This window comes from Rhinoraja longicauda, chromosome 1, assembly GCF_053455715.1.
Source record: "Rhinoraja longicauda isolate Sanriku21f chromosome 1, sRhiLon1.1, whole genome shotgun sequence".
Lineage (NCBI taxonomy): Eukaryota > Metazoa > Chordata > Chondrichthyes > Rajiformes > Arhynchobatidae > Rhinoraja > Rhinoraja longicauda.
In genome coordinates this window covers 51937555-51956679 of record NC_135953.1, presented here as the reverse complement: position 1 = coordinate 51956679, position 19125 = coordinate 51937555, and the positions used below count along the sequence as shown (strand labels likewise).

The 19125-nt window shown below is 39.1% G+C and overlaps 1 protein-coding gene across 2 annotated transcripts in view; it reads left to right on the top strand.

Annotated features, from left to right (window-relative positions):
• Positions 1-16044, top strand: part of ercc8 (excision repair cross-complementation group 8) — a 30247-nt gene extending 14203 nt beyond the window's left edge. Inside the window, exons 6-12 of one of the 2 annotated variants that reach the window (XM_078397245.1) lie at positions 528-596; positions 2463-2529; positions 5136-5239; positions 6031-6155; positions 11250-11447; positions 11835-11924; positions 14486-16044. In XM_078397245.1, the coding sequence (XP_078253371.1) occupies positions 528-596; positions 2463-2529; positions 5136-5239; positions 6031-6155; positions 11250-11447; positions 11835-11924; positions 14486-14554 (722 nt within the window). In that variant the 3' untranslated portion in view covers positions 14555-16044. Of the gene's footprint in view, positions 1-527; positions 597-2462; positions 2530-5135; positions 5240-6030; positions 6156-9695; positions 9992-11249; positions 11448-11834; positions 11925-14485 lie in introns of those variants that run through there. The other variant, XM_078397254.1, reaches the window with a different exon arrangement.
• Positions 16045-19125: the final 3081 nt, after the last annotated feature.

Genomic DNA, 19125 nt, shown 5'->3' with positions numbered 1-19125 from the left:
GACAGCTGGGAAAGAACTAGCAGTACATTGTCAACATCCTAACCAGAGAACTCCCTTTTTCACTGTAACTAAGTCGTTGCATTACAGTTATGACACAGACATCTACCTGACAAAATGGAAACTTGGCCAGGTTGGCCTTGCCATAACAAATAAATCTGGTCAGTTGTACCATTTGTTGTCTTTGAATCAATATCAAAAATGATTGATTTTGTCGTCGAGGGTGCTATCAAGTGACATTTACTCACCAATGACTTGATCGGAAATTAAATAATGCTCAGACATTCATTCTGAAGAGTGAATCATGTTATAAGTTCATAAGTAATAGGAGCAGAATTAGCCATTCGGCCCATCAAGTCTACTCCGCCATTCAATCGTGGGAGATATTAAAGGGAGACAAGGGAGATATTGAAGAGAACATTCAGGTCATGTATTTATTAATTGATATTGGACTTGAAATATTCGGTGACAAGAATTAATATATGATTACTCTCTTTTAAACAAATGGCTTATAGCTTTCTTTGTTTCAGTTGGTACCAAGAATCCTAAAGTACAGCTGTGTGATCTTAAATCTGGATCCTGCACACACATTCTGCAGGGTAAGTATTTGACCAGAAATCTAAGAATTGATAATCAGATTTAAATTAGTTCCTTATACAGAGTTAATGAAATCTGACTTTTGTCGTTTACAAAAACCAAACGCTAAAAATATTTCTCATGTCGGGGAGCATCTGTGGAGAGAGAGAAAGAGTTAATGTTGCACGTGATTTCAATGCACTTTATTATTGTAGCCTATTCGCAAGATTTACTGAAACCAGTAAAAGTAAAAGTTCATAACATAAGGTAGATACTAGCAAAATATTTTTGACAAAATGCTTTTGGCATTAGGATTTATATGCTTCTGGCACTGAAGAAAAAGGAGTCTGAAAATTAAAGCATAGTTCTTTATCCGAAATGTTTAATGCCACAGCCTGAAAATCAAATTGCAACAATATTTTGATGCAGTAAAAACCAAATGCTAGTAGGACATAAGGTAGCGGCAAACTCTTTGGGTGAAGGCCATGGTTCTACAAAGTATTAAACAAAGATGAATGTAATGATAAAATTGAAGAGGCAGTTAATTATCAAATCAAAATAAATCACCACCTCCTACGGGATCCATCATCCTATCTCCACCCCTTTCTGCTTTCTCCAGACACCGTTCCCTGCACAACTCCCTGGTTAACTCATCCCTTCCCACTCAAACCGCTTCCTACCTAGGTACTTTCCGCTGCAACCGCAGGAGATGTAACACCTGTCCCTATACCTCCTCCCTCGTTTCCGTCCAAGGTTCCGACCCCTCTAGTCCTTTCAGGTGAGGCTGAGATTCACGCACCTCATCCAGGCGTGGACTCCTATATATCGACGAGACTAACCGCAGGCTTGGTGATCGTTTCGCTGAACTCCTCCGTTCAGTCCGCCTAGGCCTATCCGATCTCCCGGTTGCTAAACACTTTAATTCCCTCTCCCATTTCTGTTCAGGGCCTCCTCCACTTTCAAAGTGAGGCCCAATGCAAAGTGGAGGAACAACACCTCATATTTCGCTTGGGCAGCTTACAACCCATGAATATTGATTTCTCTAACTTCAAGTAACCCTTGCTTTCCCTATCTCTCTGTCCCTCCCCCATCCTAGTTCTCTGACTCGTCTCCTTGTTGTCCTGATTAAATAATATTGATTGTGTGCCTCGTTGCCACCTTCCCCATAGCCTACATTGTACCATTCTACATTTTCTTGATCATCCTTTGATCTGTGTTTTCACACCTTACCTTTTATTTCCCTATGTCTCCCTCTCCCCTTATTCTCAGTCTGAAGAAGGGTCTTAACCCAAAATGGCACCCATTCCTTCTGTCCAGAGATGCTGCCTATCCCACTGAGTTACTGCAGCATTTTGTGTCTACAGTGTAAACCTGCATCTGCAGTTCTTTCCTACACAAAATAATTCATTGGTTTTCTTTCAGATTGCAACATAGAACGTCTTATTTTATTTAATAAACATCAACATTAAAAATAAGTACTTCTGTAAGGCAGCACAGTGGTGTACCTAGTAGAGTCACTGCCAGTTGACGTCAATCCTGACATCGGGTGCTGTGTGTGTGGAGTTTGCATGTTCTCTCTGTGTCCGCATTGATTTCAACTGGACGCACTAGTTTCTTCCCATATCCCCAAAACCTGTGGGTTGGTAGGCTAATTGGCATTGTAAATTCTCGATAGTGTGTAAGTGAGTGGTAGAATCACGGAATAGTTGATTAGAATATGGGGAGGATAAAAAATGAGGTTAATGTAGGATCAGTGTAAATGGATTGTTCGCATCGACCCAATGAGGAGAAGAGATTGTTTTTGTACTGTATCTATTTGACCATATGAGTGATTTATGTGCTCCTTAATTATTTTCTCCCCCAACTACCAAACCCATGTTCTCCCTTAGGCCACAGAGGTGAGGTGTTATCTGTGAAATGGTCACCACGTCATGAACATATACTAGTAACAGCAAGGTAAATTTTCTTATTCATTATCTGTTTATATCTAGCATTCCCACCTATTCCTGATATTGTGTGAAAAATTCCTTAAAGTTATGAGTAAATTCTCAAAATTAATAACTCATGTTTTTCCAGCTTCTCGGACAACTTTCTCCATTCCAATTTTCTCGAAATGATAACAGAGATAACTTTGATGGTGCAGTAATGTAAAAAGGGTGAAGGCCTTTTATATCTCCCAGATTTTTTTTGCCATTGCATTTATATATATGTCAAACAAACCTTGATTTTTGATTCTTGATTCTCTTGCTTTTTTTTCAGTTGAGTTAAATGAAAAAAATCTGGGAATGTAAAAGGCCTTCATCCTTTTTACTCCATCATCAAAGTTATCTCTGTTATCATTTTGTATCACTTCTATATATATATATAGAAGATAGGCACAAAATGCTGGAAGGAATGGGTCAAGACCCTTCTTCACATAAACAGCCTCCGGTACCTTAGTTCAATAGGCCAAAGTCGTTCTGTGATTTTTAATGATGAACCAAAGAAAGGTATTTCATTGTTCATCTTAGAATCTGAGCAAAGCACCAGCTATCCTAATCAGCTGATATCTACAAACTACCACCACAGTTCATGGTGAGAAACAGGGAATACAATGGCAAACTTTGACTTTATTTTGTTTGTATCTCTTAAACAATAGAGCTGACACCAGTCATGAATGAATGAATGAATGAATGAATGAATGAATGAATGAATGAATAAATGAATGAATGAATGATTAGGTTTATTGGCCAAGCACGTGCATATACAAGGAATGTGCCTTGGTGCTCCGTTCACAAATGACAACACAAACATACAGTTAACAATTAAGAATAAACCATAACCACATCAAAACAATAAGGATACAACATTACCGTCTAAACGTGTGGGTGAAAATAAACCAGAGCAAAAAAGAGACTACAGACTTTGGTTACTGAGTAGAACTACTACTCGTGGAAAAAAGCTGTTTATATGTCTGGCTGTGGCTACTTTGACAGTCTGGAGTCGCCTTCCAGAGGGAAGTGCTTCAAAGATTTTGTGGCCAGGGTGAGAGGGGTCAGAGATGATCTTGCCCGCTCGCTTCCTGGCCCTTACAGTGTACAGTTCGTCAATGGGGGGAAGGTTGCAACCAACAACCTTCTCAGCTGAGCGAACGATCCGTTGCAGCTTCCAGATGTTATGGTAAATCTTTTAGTTTAGATTGCTTAACACTTCATGACCATTGATTAAATTTGGCACCTTCCAAGAAAAGGAAAGGACATGTAGGTATTTAGCATCTATCGCCATCTCTGGAGGGCCTAAAGCATTTGATAATGTACTTTGAAGTGTGGTGCTGTGGGATGTGCCGAGCTTGCCAGACTATACAAGGAGAGAGAGTTCTGGGATTCTGCCTCAGTTTTTTTTCCTCTCACAACCACTACATCTTGGCCTGCCGGGCATGTCCCACAGCCCTAGTATTAGCCATACATGAAATAGATTCTGCCTCTAACTACCATATGTACACATTTGGTCACACCCTATGAAAGTTGTTCCCTTTTTTCTACTCATCCCTTTTCCAGCTTCTCTAACTAAAATTAATTTATTTTCCTTTCCATTTCTCATGAGGGTTTCCGACCTAATACAATAATTATTTTCTCTTTCCACAGATACTTCCTGATCTTCTGGGTGTTTAAAACATTGTCAGCTTTTATTAACCTGGGAAGAACCTTGTTGCCAAAAACAAATTCAGTCCAGACCTTTCTGGTGTCTCCTTTTGTTGTAACCATAGGTTACTACTTAAACTTTGCAACTTTGCACAGAACTTTCCACATGTGATTTATTAGCAGCATTCCCTTGATCACTCGAAGGAGCTTTAGAAAATAAGTTATATAGTTACACCTGTTCCTGTGACATTTAAAGTTCAAACAGATTAGTTAAAGATGAAGTATAATTCTCAATCTGAAGAAGGGTTCTGACACGAAATGTCACCTATCCATATCCTTCAAAGATGCTGCCTAAGCCGCTAAGCTACTCCAGCATATTGTACCTTTTTTTGTAAACCAGCATCTGCAGTTTCTTGTTTCTACTTTAAACTATAATTATCCTAACCTTTTTAAGATTTTTCTTAAAATTTACAATATTCTCTGCAGTTTCCAATATATACTAACCTGTTTTCATAAACGTATTAATGACCCGTCTTAAGTACTTAACACACCCTCCTTGAAATTTCCAGGATGGCTCAAATTATTTACACGTTGTCTTGAAAAGCAGGAGAGAATTCCTATCACAGTTCGGTTATTTAATTCAGTGATTAAAAAAACCTGCAAGCCAGAACACGTGACATGATGAGTTATTCAGTTTTGGTTGATTCTGCAGTGAAATTATGTAATTGGCTTCACTGATCCTAAATTTGGAAAGAGATTACAAGATTCTTTACTTGTGTAAACTTAGTAGATTCAACTTCTTGCAGGAAATATTCAGGAGACTTTGACTGCACCATTTTATGGGTATTCCTATGTACTTTCCTAACATGCTGCAAATTATTCCACGGAGACTGTTGACATACATTTCTAAAGGTTTTTTTTTTCAAATTATCTTTCTCTTAGTGCCGACAGCAAAGTTAGGATATGGGATGTACGGAATGCTTCTGGAAGTTTAATTGTACTTGACCAGCACAATGGTGAAATTGCCAAATCATCTTCAGAGTCAGGTAATAAACTTATAACATTTTTCTCCATCAGATATATTTGTCATTTTAATACAAGCCATCTCATATTTAATTTTATTTCCCCTGCAAACTTAATCTAGAACACAAATTAGTATATATTTTGTTACATCTGTGGGGCCGAATGGTATCCCAATACTTTTAAATTGTACTACCCTTTCTTTGTGGTAATGAGTCACTCTTGCTTATTGTTAAATCTCACTGTAAACATAAAGGCTTTTGCATGTTGCTATGCTATATTTATGATTTGGACTCTGTTCACAGTCTAATAACATGAGTCAGCATAATTGGAGTCTATTATATCTTGCTGAATATTTGCACATGGACTTTTCACTAGTGATCACTCGTGGTCAGTTGTGATAGGTTGCCTCAATTTCCCCCTCACTGCTTCAGCAACCTTATCACATCTCAAAGTGGGATCACCTAATTCTCTTGGGACATTTGGATAAACAAGTAAAAATTATTGCAAATGGTAGAAATCTCAAGTAAATTTGGTAAATTATTGAAAGGTGCTGAAAATCATTCCTCCTGAAAATAAAAGGCATCACAAAATGCTGGAGTAACTCAGCAGGTCAGGCAGCATCTAGGAGAGAGGGAATGGGTGAGGTTTCGGGTCGAGACCCTTCTGAAAATAAAAATATGTGTCAAGGATTCAGTTATAGATATTCATCAATTTTTTACTTATGTGACATGGTGCTGATTTTATAATGATTTCTACTGTTAATTATTGGAGAAATATTAATAAATTTTCATTAATTTATTTTCTTCTTTAACAGCAAACACTGCTCATAATGGACGTGTTAATGGCCTCTGCTTTACTAGTGATGGGCTTCATCTTTTAACTATTGGTACAGATGATCGAATGAGACTCTGGAATAGTTCCACAGGGGAAAATACACTGGTATTTTCTATTTTCTACACATCATAAACCTAAATTGAAAAGATTTCAATTGTAATTTAGTTATTGAGTATTGTGGATTAGTGGATTTTGCTGTAATATAACTGGTAAAGTAACAAAATTTCAATGCGAAACGCCAAATTATTGAAACCAAAGCATGCTAGAAATGCACGTCAACTTGCATCTGCAAAGATTTGATATATTATGAACTCTTGATCAAATTTGAATGGATTTTTATTCATGGATTCTAGGCAAGGCCAGCAGTTTTGCTCAACCTAATCGTGCCCTTGAGCTTGTGCTTATGAGTCACTGGTTATGTGGTAATTTGACTGGGGAATAGGACAGAGTATATATATAGTTATTGGGGAAATACTGTACATATGTTGGAGGAAAGTAAAGTCGGCAGAGGAGACATTAGCATGATAGGCACATAGGTTGTGGATTATTGTTAGAAAGTGGTGCATAATTCCATCATTCATTTAGTTTGTACATTGTAGAAAATGAAGTTGATGGGAAGTCAGGAAATATGTAATTTGCTACAAGAGTACGGGCAGCATGGTGGTGCCATGGTAGAGTGGCTGCCTTATAGCTCCAGAGACCTGGGTTCGATCCTGACTACGGGTGCTGTCTGTACGGAGTTTGTATGTTCTCCCCATGACCTGCGGGGGTATCCAGGAAACTCCGGTTTCGTACCACACTCCAAAGAGGTTTGTACGTTAATTGGCTTGGTGTAAATGTAAATTGTCCCTAGTGTGTGTCAGATAGTGTTAGTGTGCGGGGATCTCTGGTCGGCGCACTGTATAACTAAACTAAACCTAACAAAACTAAACTAAATACCCTGCCTCTGACCTGGCTCTGCAGTTAATATATTTATGGGGCTGGTCCAGTTAAGTACTTTGGTTAATGGTAACCACGAGGGAGTTTGCATTGGAACACTCAGGAATGGTGAAGATATTAAATGTCAATGGCAGGCAGTGACTAGTGGGGTACCGCAAGGCTCGGTGTTGGGACCGCAGCTATTTACAATATACATCAATGACTTGGATGAAGGGATTAAAAGTACCATTAGCAAATTTGCCGATGATACAAAGCTAGGTGGCAGTGTGAGCTGTGAGCAAGATGCTATGAGGTTGCAGGGTGACTTGGACAGGTTGTGTGAGTGGGCGGATGCATGGCAGATGCAGTTTAATGTGGATAAGTGTGAGGTTATCCACTTTGGTGGTAAGAATAGGAAGGCAGATTATTATTTGAATGGTGTCAAGTTAGGAAAAGGGGACGTACAACGTGATCTGGGTGTCTTAGTGCATCAGTCACTGAAAGGAAGCATGCAGGTACAGCAGGCAGTGAAGAAAGCAAATGGAATGTTGGCATTCATAACAAGAGGAGTTAAGTATAAGAGCAAAGAGGTCCTTCTGCAGTTGTACAGGGCCCTAGTGAGACCGCACCTGGAGTACTGTGTGCAGTTTTGGTCTCCAAATTTGAGGAAGGATATTCTTGCTATTGAGGGCGTGCAGCGTAGGTTTACTAGGTTAATTCCCGGAATGGCGGGACTGTCATATGTTGAAAGACTGGAGCGACTAGGTTTGTATACACTGGAATTTAGAAGGATGAGAGGGGATCTTATCGAAACGTATAAGATTATTAAGGGGTTGGACATGTTAGAGGCAGGAAACATGTTCCCAATGTTGGGGGAGTCCAGAACCAGGGGCTACAGTTTAAGAATAAGGAGTAGGCCATTTAGAACAGAGATGTGGAAAAACTTTTTTAGTCAGAGAGTTGTGAATCTGTGGAATTCTCTGCCTCAGAGGGCAGTGGAGGCCAATTCTCTGAATACATTCAAGAGAGAGCTAGATAGAGCTCTTAAGGATAGCGGAGTCAGGGGGTATGGGGAGAAAGCAGGAACGGGGTACTGATTGAGAATGATCAGCCATGATCACATTGAATGGCGGTGCTGGCTCGAAGGGCCGAATGGCCTACTCCTGCACCTATTGTCTATTGTCAAGGAGAGGTGATTAGATTCCTGAAATGCTATTCCAATGGAAGGTCATTGAGTGGAAATATTAACTCTGTTAATCTCTTCACAAAGCCTGGCTGACCTGCATGGTATTTACAGCAATTTCTGTTTTTATTTTTGGTTATATTCTCTTGCTGGAGATGGTTACTGCTCAGCACTTGTGTGACCCAAACATTACGCCACATATCATTCAAGCCTGAGTGCCATCTAGGTCATGCTGCACCTTGATATGAGAAGTTATGAATAGAAATATACACAACAAGTGAACCATCCCATTTCTAAAGTTGAGACACAGTGCCCTCGTTAATGTTTGGGACAAAGACTCATCATTTATTTATTTGCCTCTGTGCTTCACAATTTGAGATTTGTAGTAAAAAAAAAATCACATGTGGTCAAAGTGCACATTGTCACAAGGCCATTTTTATACATTTGGTTTCACCATGTAGAAATTACAGCAGTGTTTATACATAGTCCCCCCATTTCAGGGCACCATAATGTTTGGGACACAGCAATGTCATGTAAATGAAATTAGTCATGCTTGGTATTTTGTTGCATATCCTTTGCATGCAATGACTGCTTGAAGTCTGCGATTCATGGACATCACCAGTTGCTGGGTGTCTTCTCTGGTGATGCTCTGCCAGGCCTCTATGGTAGCCATCTTTAGCTTATGCTTGTTTTGGGGGTTGGTGCCCTTCAGTTTTCTCTTCAGCATATAAAAGGCATGCTCAATTGGGTTTAGTTCGGGTGATTGACGGCCACTCAAGAATTTACCAATTTTTAGCTTGGAAAAACTCCTTTGTTGCTTTAGCAGTATGTTTGGGATCATTGCCTAGCTGTTGAATGAACCGCCGGCCAATGAGTTTTGAGGCATTTGTTTGAACTTGAGCAGATAGGATGTGTCTATACACTTCAGAATTCATTATGCTACTGCCATCAGCAGTTGTATCATCTATGACGATACATGAGCCAGTACCTTCAGCAGCCACACATGCCCAGGCCATAACACCCCCACCACCGTGTTTCACAGATGAGGTGGAATGCTTTGGATCTTGGGCAGTTCCTTCTCTCCTCCATACTTTGCCCTTGCCATCACTCTGATATAAGTCAATCTTTGTCTCATCTGTCCACAAGATCTTTTTTCCAGAACTGTGGTTGCTCTTTTAAGTACTTCTTGGCAAACTGTAACCTGGCCATCCTATTTTTGCCATTAACCAGTGGTCTGCATCTTGGAGTGTAGCCTCTGTATTTCTGTTCATGAAGTCTTCTGCGGACAGTGGTCATTGACAATTCCACACCTGACTCCTGCAGAGTGTTTCTGATCTGTCGGACAGGCGTTTGGGGATTTTTCTTTATGATCGAGAGAATTCTTCTGTCATCAGCTGTGGGGGTCTTCCTTGGCCTGCCAATCCCTTTGCGATTAGTAAGCTCCCCAGTGCTCTCTTTCTTCTTAATGATGTTCCAAACATCATTGATTTTGGTAAGCCTAAGGTGTGGCTCATGTCTCTAACAGTTTTATTCTTGTTTCTCAGTCTCATACTGGCTTCTTTGGCTTTCATTGGCACACCGTTGGTCCTCATGTTGACAAACAGCAATAAACGTTTCCAAAGGTGATGGAAAGACTGGAGGAAAGACTAGGTGTTGAGAGCTCTCTTGTACCTGCATTGAGGAGGCAATTGAACACACCCGAGCAATTACAAACTCCTGTTAAGTCATGTGTCCCAAACATTATGGTGTCCTAAAATGGGAGGACTATGTATAAACACTGTTGTAAGTTCTACATGGTGAAACCAAAATGTATAAAAATGGCCTTTAATAAAATCTGACAATGTGCACTTGAACCACATGTGATTTTTTTCTATTACAAATCTCAAATTGTAGAGTACAGAGTTAAATAAATAAATTATTGGTCTTTCTCCCAAACATTATGGAGGGTACTGATGAGGCAGGTTATTGATGCAGCAGCTGTAGTTTGTGCAGCCATGGAAACGATCCTGCATCGTGACTTGCCCAGGGCTAAGGTGCTTCTTGATGCCATGCAATGACATTGACTCATTTTGTTCCAATGGAGACATTTTCTTTTCCAATGGGTTGAATGTTTTATTCCACTGTAAGACGAAAGCATAAGGTTCAGAGGTCTGAATTAAAGTAATTTTGGAAATAACCAAACTGAGCATCCATGAGTTGGTTATTTGTAAGTAACTACCACTTGACAGTATAGCAGGAGGCAGAGGTGCTTTAATGACTTGATACTACAGATTGAGGATAGTTCAAATGCTATGCAAACCCATTGCTTTCCTGATGATTCTTGTCTTATTTCTTAACTCTTTATATGGACTACTGCTTCATCTGGATAGCATGTGGTCAAATGTCTGGGTTTTAAAATATTGATCCTGAGATACTTTTCAACTGTTTTCATTGAACCAGGACGTGCCCTGGCTTGATGCCAATGCTGAATCATGAAGTGAATGTTCTGGTGGAACATAGATCCATTGTTGCTGAAGGTCCATAGGACCACAAGGGACATCCAGTGTTCAGTTGCCACATTTGTTCTGAGCCATCTCATTTAGTTTGATAATAGTGCCACATAGTTAGACAAACGATATTGTTAGCATGAAGATATAAGTTCATCTTCTCAAGGGCCTTGCAATGGTCATTTTTGCAAATATAACTGTGACTAAATATAATTGCAACTGCTGGATTAGTTTGGAAGAAATCAAATCGGATTTTATCCTTATTTTTGTTCCCTCAGTGTCTGCCTCAGTCTCAATATTTTAGCAATGTCCTTTACAAATTAATTCAGTCTGGATAACAATTGTCATAATAAATAATGGTGAGAATAGTGGGTAAATACATTTGAGGATTGATAAGAAGACTCAATAACCATGGACTTTCCTTAGGTTTTTGACCTGGTCTCATAAAATAAATGTGTGCAAAATTATAACACATCTTGGTTTGGGAGAATGTATTCTTTATCTAGAACAGCAGGTTTTGCAACTTAGACTGTGCAAGATAATTAAAATGAGAAAAATTACAGAGGAAAACTGGAATAATTGAATAAGTAACTGCAGATTGATGCTTTACAGGTGAACTATGGAAGAGTATGCAATAGAAGCCGAAAGAATCTCAAGTTGGCGGTGTCCCATGGCTGCAGTCCAGATTTTGCCTTTGTTCCTGTTGATAGCTGTATTGCCGTTTATGATATCTACGCAGGTCAGCTGCTAACCGAACTCAGGGGGCATTATAATTATGTAAACTGCTGCACATTCCAATCTCACTTTCAAGTAAGTAAATTGATGGGTCTTTATTTTCATTGCTACATTTAAAAGATCTTCAGCTAACACATTAAAAAAAATTAAAAACAAATAGAGTAGAGCAATTAGAATTTAAAGTTGGCATTTCCTTACACAAAAGAACTGGCATTTCCGTTTAAACAGAATATGGATTACATCACTGGGAGAAATGCGATGCAATCTACACTCTGTTGAAAGGAAAATGCCAGTTCTTTTGTGTGAGGAAGATGAAATGATAACTTTCAATTTAAATTGCTCTTCTCTATTTGTTTTTACTTTTTAAAAAATGTGTTGGGGAAATATGTTGTGCTTTGAAAGACCAGATACAATTGAGATCTGGTCTTCGAATATGTTTTAAATGGATTTCTTAATTTGCAGGAGCTCTATAGTGGTGGCAGTGATGTTAATATTTTAGCATGGATTCCAGATCTTGGTCGGATAGGTGTGGAAAATGATGAACCTAATGAGGTGAGGAATTTATTCATAATACCTTATCTCTATAGTACATGATATTGTAATGTCTTCTCTAATCAAATGAAACTAATCACTAATCACGTCTAAAGTTGCTGCTTTCTCTGCTTTGTATCTTCAATTCTTCATTGAAATTTCTCATGCACATTGGTCACATTAATTGCTTCTGGCTCGAACTGTAGAGTTTTTTACAGTTTACTCATCTTTTCTGTAACAATTCAATATAACTGCTTCCTCTCATAAATGGCAGGCTATCTTTAGGAAGTCATCACCTTAATTTCAAAAATCTGTATTACATCTACCGAAGGTGTTCAATAAAATAGATCCATTATTTCAAATATACCTCAAAACAATAAGCTCCTATCCACACATTACTGTGAATCTAAATTTTACACTTCCTTTGGCCTTTTCTAAAAATACATAGATCTGCATCATGGCCAATGTTTTGTATAATACCAGAGTCTGAGGCACACCACTAGTCCGATAAACATCCTTCCACCATCACTCTTTGCTTCCTTCCACGAAGCCAATTTTCTATCCAGTTGGCTATCTCTCCTTGGATCCCAAGCGATCAAACCTTCCAGGGCAGCCTACCATGCAGAACCTTGTCAAATACCTTGCTGAAATCCATATTTACAATGGATTTACAGCTCCCCTCATCAACCTTTATGGTCACATTTTCAAAAAACTCAATCAGATTCGTGAGACACAATCTCCCACATACAAAACCATGGTGACTATCCCTGATCAGCCCTTGTCGATCTAAATGCATGTATATCTTATCTGTCAGAATACTTCAGAGAGATGTTGCCTAACTCGCTGAGTTACTCCAGCACTTTGTGTCTTGATTTATATAAATTCAGCATTATGATTTTTCTACCATTTACCCAGAATAGGGTGGCTGTTTCGGCTGTCTGTTGTTGCTGTTTAGACGATTAAAGTAGTCTGCACAACATTGCCGAGGGTCATTGGGGCCTTAATACTCATTCCACAGCTGGTGGGTTGTGCTACAGTGGGAACCAGGAGGCAGGTTGACTTGCTGTACTTGATCTGATGCCGTGAGACTTCGTGGGGTCTGGAGTCAATGTTGAGATCTTCCAACATCATTTCCTCCCATCAAAACCAGTGTTGAATCTCTTGTCTTGTTGGTGAAACATGGACATTTGTGGATGGTAATGGAAGATTCTGAGATGTTAGCTGAATTGTTTAACTGTATGACTATATCACGTTGTTGCTTGACTACTGTAAATATCATCCACCCACTTTTGGCACATCCTGGATGTTTGTGCCGAGGATTTTACAGAGTCAACTAAGCCAACTCAAAAGGAAATTAAACAATTTTTTTTTTACTGTGCTCTTAACTTTGGTCGTTTGTTCAATTTTAAAGCAAACGGAGATTGGTGAGCTCATAAATATTACAGGGCTGGACACATTTGGGTGGCACATGGGCTATGGGCTTTCATATTTAAAATCAGGGTTCATTTCTAGACTAGATGAGTTCAGGGCACTGCCATGGTGCAAAATTAGCCTGTAATTGGCAATTTCCTTTACAACTACGAAAAGGAATGGATGTTTGAAAATATGACTCCAAACACAGGAATATAATTTTCCGATTGATGCTCACTCTTCATCTTCTTCTTTCGTGTCCATCATTCAAATGTTACATTACTGTCATCACCCGTCCTGAAAAGGGCGCAATCAGTGGGAGCACCACTTGTACAGTAGATGATGGTGGTAGCAGAATTAGCTCGGGACACTTCCAGTACATGGACGCCTCTGCTATGGGGCCTTCACTCTTCATAAAGCACTAGAATAGAATTGCTGTAATATGAAATGCAATTGTCACATTGAACTGCTTATTTTATGGTTAGGACTGAGGCACATTATTGGGACTAAATTCAAGAAGCTGTACTTGTTAAACATTTGTGTGTACTCGATTCCCAGTATTAAAATCGCTCCTTTTTATTAAAAAATGTGCAAAATTTGATACCAAAAAATAACTAGTTTAGATAAAGCTAGTCATTTTTAGTTGGAATCACTGGTTCATGAAAAGCTGCAATCTACTTTTTTACAAATGGACTATATTTTACAATTAGGACATATTGCATTCCTGGATAAACTTTCCTGAATGTTCCGGCTCAACATGGCATTTGTGTTCATAGTTCATGTCAGGTTCGATATTTTGAGTTTTTGTTGTGATGGAGAAAAGCCCGATACATGAAGGAATTACTTCTGCACCTTCTCCATCATAGATACTGGATATGGTTTAATTTAGGACATCCTTAAGTTGCTCTATCAGCTGACTAAGGAATGAAACAGGTTTTTGTAAAAGGGGAAGGAAAGTTTTTTGTTATTTGTATACTCTAACCAATCGAACTCCATAATGATTTACGATCATTTGATTTGATTTCATGCGACCAAAAGCTTTTAAAAAAAGTAACAATTAATTAATACTTAGAAAGATCTAACCTATGTATATTTTATTTGGTAAATAATATATTTGAACAATTTAAAATAAAATATCAATTTCTAGTGACAATTAATGTTATGTTTTGCAGTGTGAAGCCAGAACTTCTCAAACTGGCATCTTCCAAGATGAATGGAGCAGCAGTGATAATGAAAACTGAATTTCATTTTGTTCTTTGGGACAAAAGAAAATGATTTCAACATGTCAGTCAGTACAACTGTTCACAATTGTCCAAACATTGAGTATGGTGAAAATCTTCATTACACTGCTAAAACATACAGTTTAAATGATGGAGCTAAGATTTATAATGACTTCTTTGATATATGCATTGTCTATTATATTGCTAAGATACGCAGACCCTGATTAATTACATGGCTGATCTGATGAAACTGTCCTCAGTTCAGGGAACTGGTTGAGTCAATCGGATGGGTTCCGACATGACACGTTACCTGTCCATGTTCTCCAGGGTTGCTGCCTGACCCACTGAGTTACCCCATCATTTTGTGCCTATCTGGAGGCCATTGAGTCCATCAATTTGATCAGTCCACCAGGTCAGAAAAAAAATTGCTTGGTTCCAATTGGTATCACTGTCCAGATATCCGCACAAGAAAGTGCCTTTGTTCAGATAATTGTCAACCCACAGTCAACAGTATGCTCTCTGCCTAAGTTCACATACAAATTTACACACGATAGAGGTACAGAAAGCTGATTAAATATTACAGGAACAAGAACTAGTTCTGACAGGTCATAGAAATGTAAAGGTGGTTTTAATCAGCTGTGAAGAGATGAAGATTTAAAAACTCAAATTAATTTGGCATACAAAGTACTCAAAAATATTTCTTTTATGTTAAATTTTAAACTTTTTTTGAGACTGATCATCTTTAATGATTTAAATGGGTTCTCAACACAGTATAATTCCCAGGTTGAATATTCTTGGTTTGAATTAATAACAAGACTGAACACTCCCAAGTAGCCTCTGTCCCAGAAACACATGCACAAAGATGTATATACCTGATCTACAGTTTAAACAACTGCAATTTATTTTAATTTGTTACAACTAATTTGTGTTCAGATGATTGTTAAGAACACATGGATTTGACAGATGAGTATAAGAACACTGAAGTTTATTGCTGTATATATGTTTGATCTTCAGTGTTTGATTTGCTACTTATCAGTAGATACTTTATTGTCTGTTGTATTTTACAGTAAGATTCATAACTGTGTAATGAAGGCTGGTAAAATGCAGTTCACTGACATTGAGGAGTCTGAAAAGTTCAATTCATAATTACTATAAATTATTGGAAAAGATTATCTTACATGACAAAAGAAGCATAAGTGTTTAACAAAAAATATTTTCAATTCAAAAGATTTGACAATTGGGGTTGAAATATAAATTTATGCACATTAAGTGTATATATTCTGTTAAATACCATTTCAGTTAATTTAATAAATAGAAAAATCAAACTTGTATTGTTATGAATTGCTTTTTGAATTATATTTGCATCAACAAAAATATTTCTATAGTGGATGTCGGAATGTGCCAGCCTATTTCAATTATATAAAGGAGACATTATATGTAAAATGCTGCACTTTTTAACAACAGGCAATTTCCCAAATAGAACATAATTAACTACAGCACTAAGTTACGTTCTTACCAAGACAAGGAAGATATGAGGTTTGATCCCTAAGTTGATATTTTATCAACGATGGCAGTTGCACGTTTCAATGTTACATCAGAAACATGGACCAAAAGTGTCCTGTGTTGGAGCTCATCATCATTTAAAAAAATTAATTAAAAGAGATATTGCAACCAAAAGGGGAGATTAGGAATAAAGGTCTTAAATTGGGGGAAGGCCAATTTCATTAAAATAAAATGGGACCTGGAAATGGTAGACTGGGACCATTTACTACCAAAGCAAGTGGTAAACACTTAAAGAAGAAAGTTCAGGGTTAACATGTTCCTGTGCGGGTAAAAGCATGGGGTAACAGGTATAGGGAACCTTGTATGAAAGGGAGTATTAAGGATTGAATAAAGAGTAAAAGGAAGCATAAGGCAGTTAATGGGGAAGGCAAGTCAAGGGTAAAAAAGGAAATTAGGAAGGCAAAGTGTAGTCACAAAATATCACTGGCAGACAGGATTAAGGTAAATCTGAAAGTGTTTTATAAGTATATTCCAAGGAAAAGAATAACCGGGACCCATTGGGGACAACAGGGGCAATCTGTGTTTGAAGCCGGAAGGTAGAAGTTTGTCCTAAATGAATATTCACAAAAGAAACATAATTTGTAGTTGGGGAGGGTTCAGTGAAGGGGAAGGTGAAATACTGGTGCAAGTCTCCATAAGTAAAGAGATAATCAATGCCGTCGGAGCCTCCGGCGGTGAAGTCTCGCGGGTCGACCGGCGGTCGGTGAGGGCACGGGGGAACCACCTTGAGGGGGAAGAACAATGGAGGACCTAGCATGGTGGGACCACCGTGAGGGAGGGGGAAAGAACAATGAACAATGGAGGACCTGGAGGGAGAGAGGGGGGTGTGGGGAACCATAGAGGACCCATAGCGGGGGAGGGGAAGAGAACAAAGGAGGAGCCGGGGGGCGTACTTTGTTACTTTGTCAGCACTGTATGTGGCGACTATTTGCATACCTTGGGTATGCAAGCAAAGATTTTCACTGTGTCTTGTCACATGTGACAATAAAGTAGTCCATTCCATAAGTTCACAGATGATACTAAATTGGTGAAGTTCTTGTCAGTATGGAGAGTACTCTTAGGCTACAGGCTAATAGAGTCATCGAGTCACACAGCATGGAAACAGGCCCTTCGGCCCAACTTTCCCACTACGACCAACATGCCCCATCTACACTAGTCCCACCCGCCTGCATTTAGCCAATATCCCTCTAAACCAATCCTATCCATGTACCTATCTAAATGTTTATTAAATATTGGTAATTTAATAAAAAACTGCCTCAACCACCTCTTTTGGACGCTTGTTTCACCACCCTTTGTGTAAAAAAGTTACCCCTCAGTTCCTATTAAATCTTTCCCCCCTCACCTTAAACCTATAATAATAATAATAATACATTACATTTATATAGTCCTCTGCTTCTCGATTCCCCTAATTTGGGCAAAAGAGTCTGTGCATTTACCCAATCTATTCCTCTTATGATTTTACACACCTCTATAAGATCATCCCTCATCCTCCTGCACTCCAAGGAATAATGTCCCAGCCTGCTCAACCTCGTTCTATAGATCATGCCCCTGGAGTCCTGGCAACATCCTTGTAAGTATTTTCTGCACCCTTTCCAACTTGACAAATCTTTCCTATAACATGGTGACCAAAACTGATCACAATACTCTGAACGTATCCTCACCATTGTCTTATAAAACTGTAAGATCACCTCCCAACTTCTATACTCCTTTTTGACCACCCTATCTATCTGTGACACAACTTTCAAGGAACTATGTACATGCACTCCTAGATCCCTCTGCTTTACAACACTTCCCAGAGCCCTACCATTCAATGTGTAGGCCCTGCCATTGTTAGACTTCATCCAAAACCTCACATTTCTCTGTATTGCATTCCACCAACCATTCCTCAGCATACCTGTCCCACCCGATCAAGATCCTGCTGTAGTTTTTGACAACCATCTTCACTATCTACAACATCACCCACTTTAGTGTCAACTGAAAACTTGCTAATCAGGCCTTGTACATTCTCATCCAAATCATTGATGTAGATGACAAACAGCACTGGGCACAGCACCGAACCCTGAGGCACACCACTAGTCACAAGCCTCCAGTCCGAGAAGCAACCTTCCACCATCACTACCTGCTTCCTTCCATTAAGCCAATTTTATATCCATTCAGCAATCTCTCCTTGGATCCCTTCTAAAGCAGCCTACCATGCAGAAACATGTCAAATGCCTTACTGAAATCCTTATGTATCTACAGTTCTGGCCTCATTAACCTTTTTGGTCCCATCTTCAAAAACTCAATTAGATTCATGAGACACGACCTCCCACATACAAAACCATGCTGACTATCCCTAATCAGCCCTAGTTCATCTAAATGCATGTATATCTTATCCCTCAGTAAATGCTAGTAACTTTCTGACCACTGGGAACTACAGGATCACTGGCCTGTAGTTCCCAGGCTTTTCCCTTTTCGTAAATCTCAGCCAGGGCTCCTGCAATTTCCTCTCTAGCTTTCCACAGTATTCTCAGATATATATAATCGGGCCAGAGAGATTTGTCTACCTTCATACATGTCAGGACCTTCAGCACCTCCTTGACCATAATACTGACTGCTCTTGACACTTCCATTGACTGCCCCAGGTTCCTTGGTCTTTTTCCACAATAAATACAGGGGAGAACTACCTGACCCATCTCTTGTGGCTCAACACAGAGTTGACTGCTTTGATTCCTGAAGGGTTCCATTCTCTCTCTGGTTACCCTTTTTCCCTTTAGGTACCTAAAATCTTTTGGGATTTTCCTTAATGTTATCTGCCAAACCCATCCTGTCCCCTTTTTGCCCTCTTGATTTCCATTTTTAGCTTGCTCCTCTGTTCCCGAAACTCCTCCAGGGATACCCTTGATCCCAGCTGCTTATACCTGCCCCATGCCTCCTTCTTACTCTTGACCAGAGCCTCAATTTCTCGTGTCCAAGCTTCTGTAAGCTCACCTGCTTTGCCCTACACTCTAAAAGGAACATACATATCCTGGACTCTTGTCAGAACATTT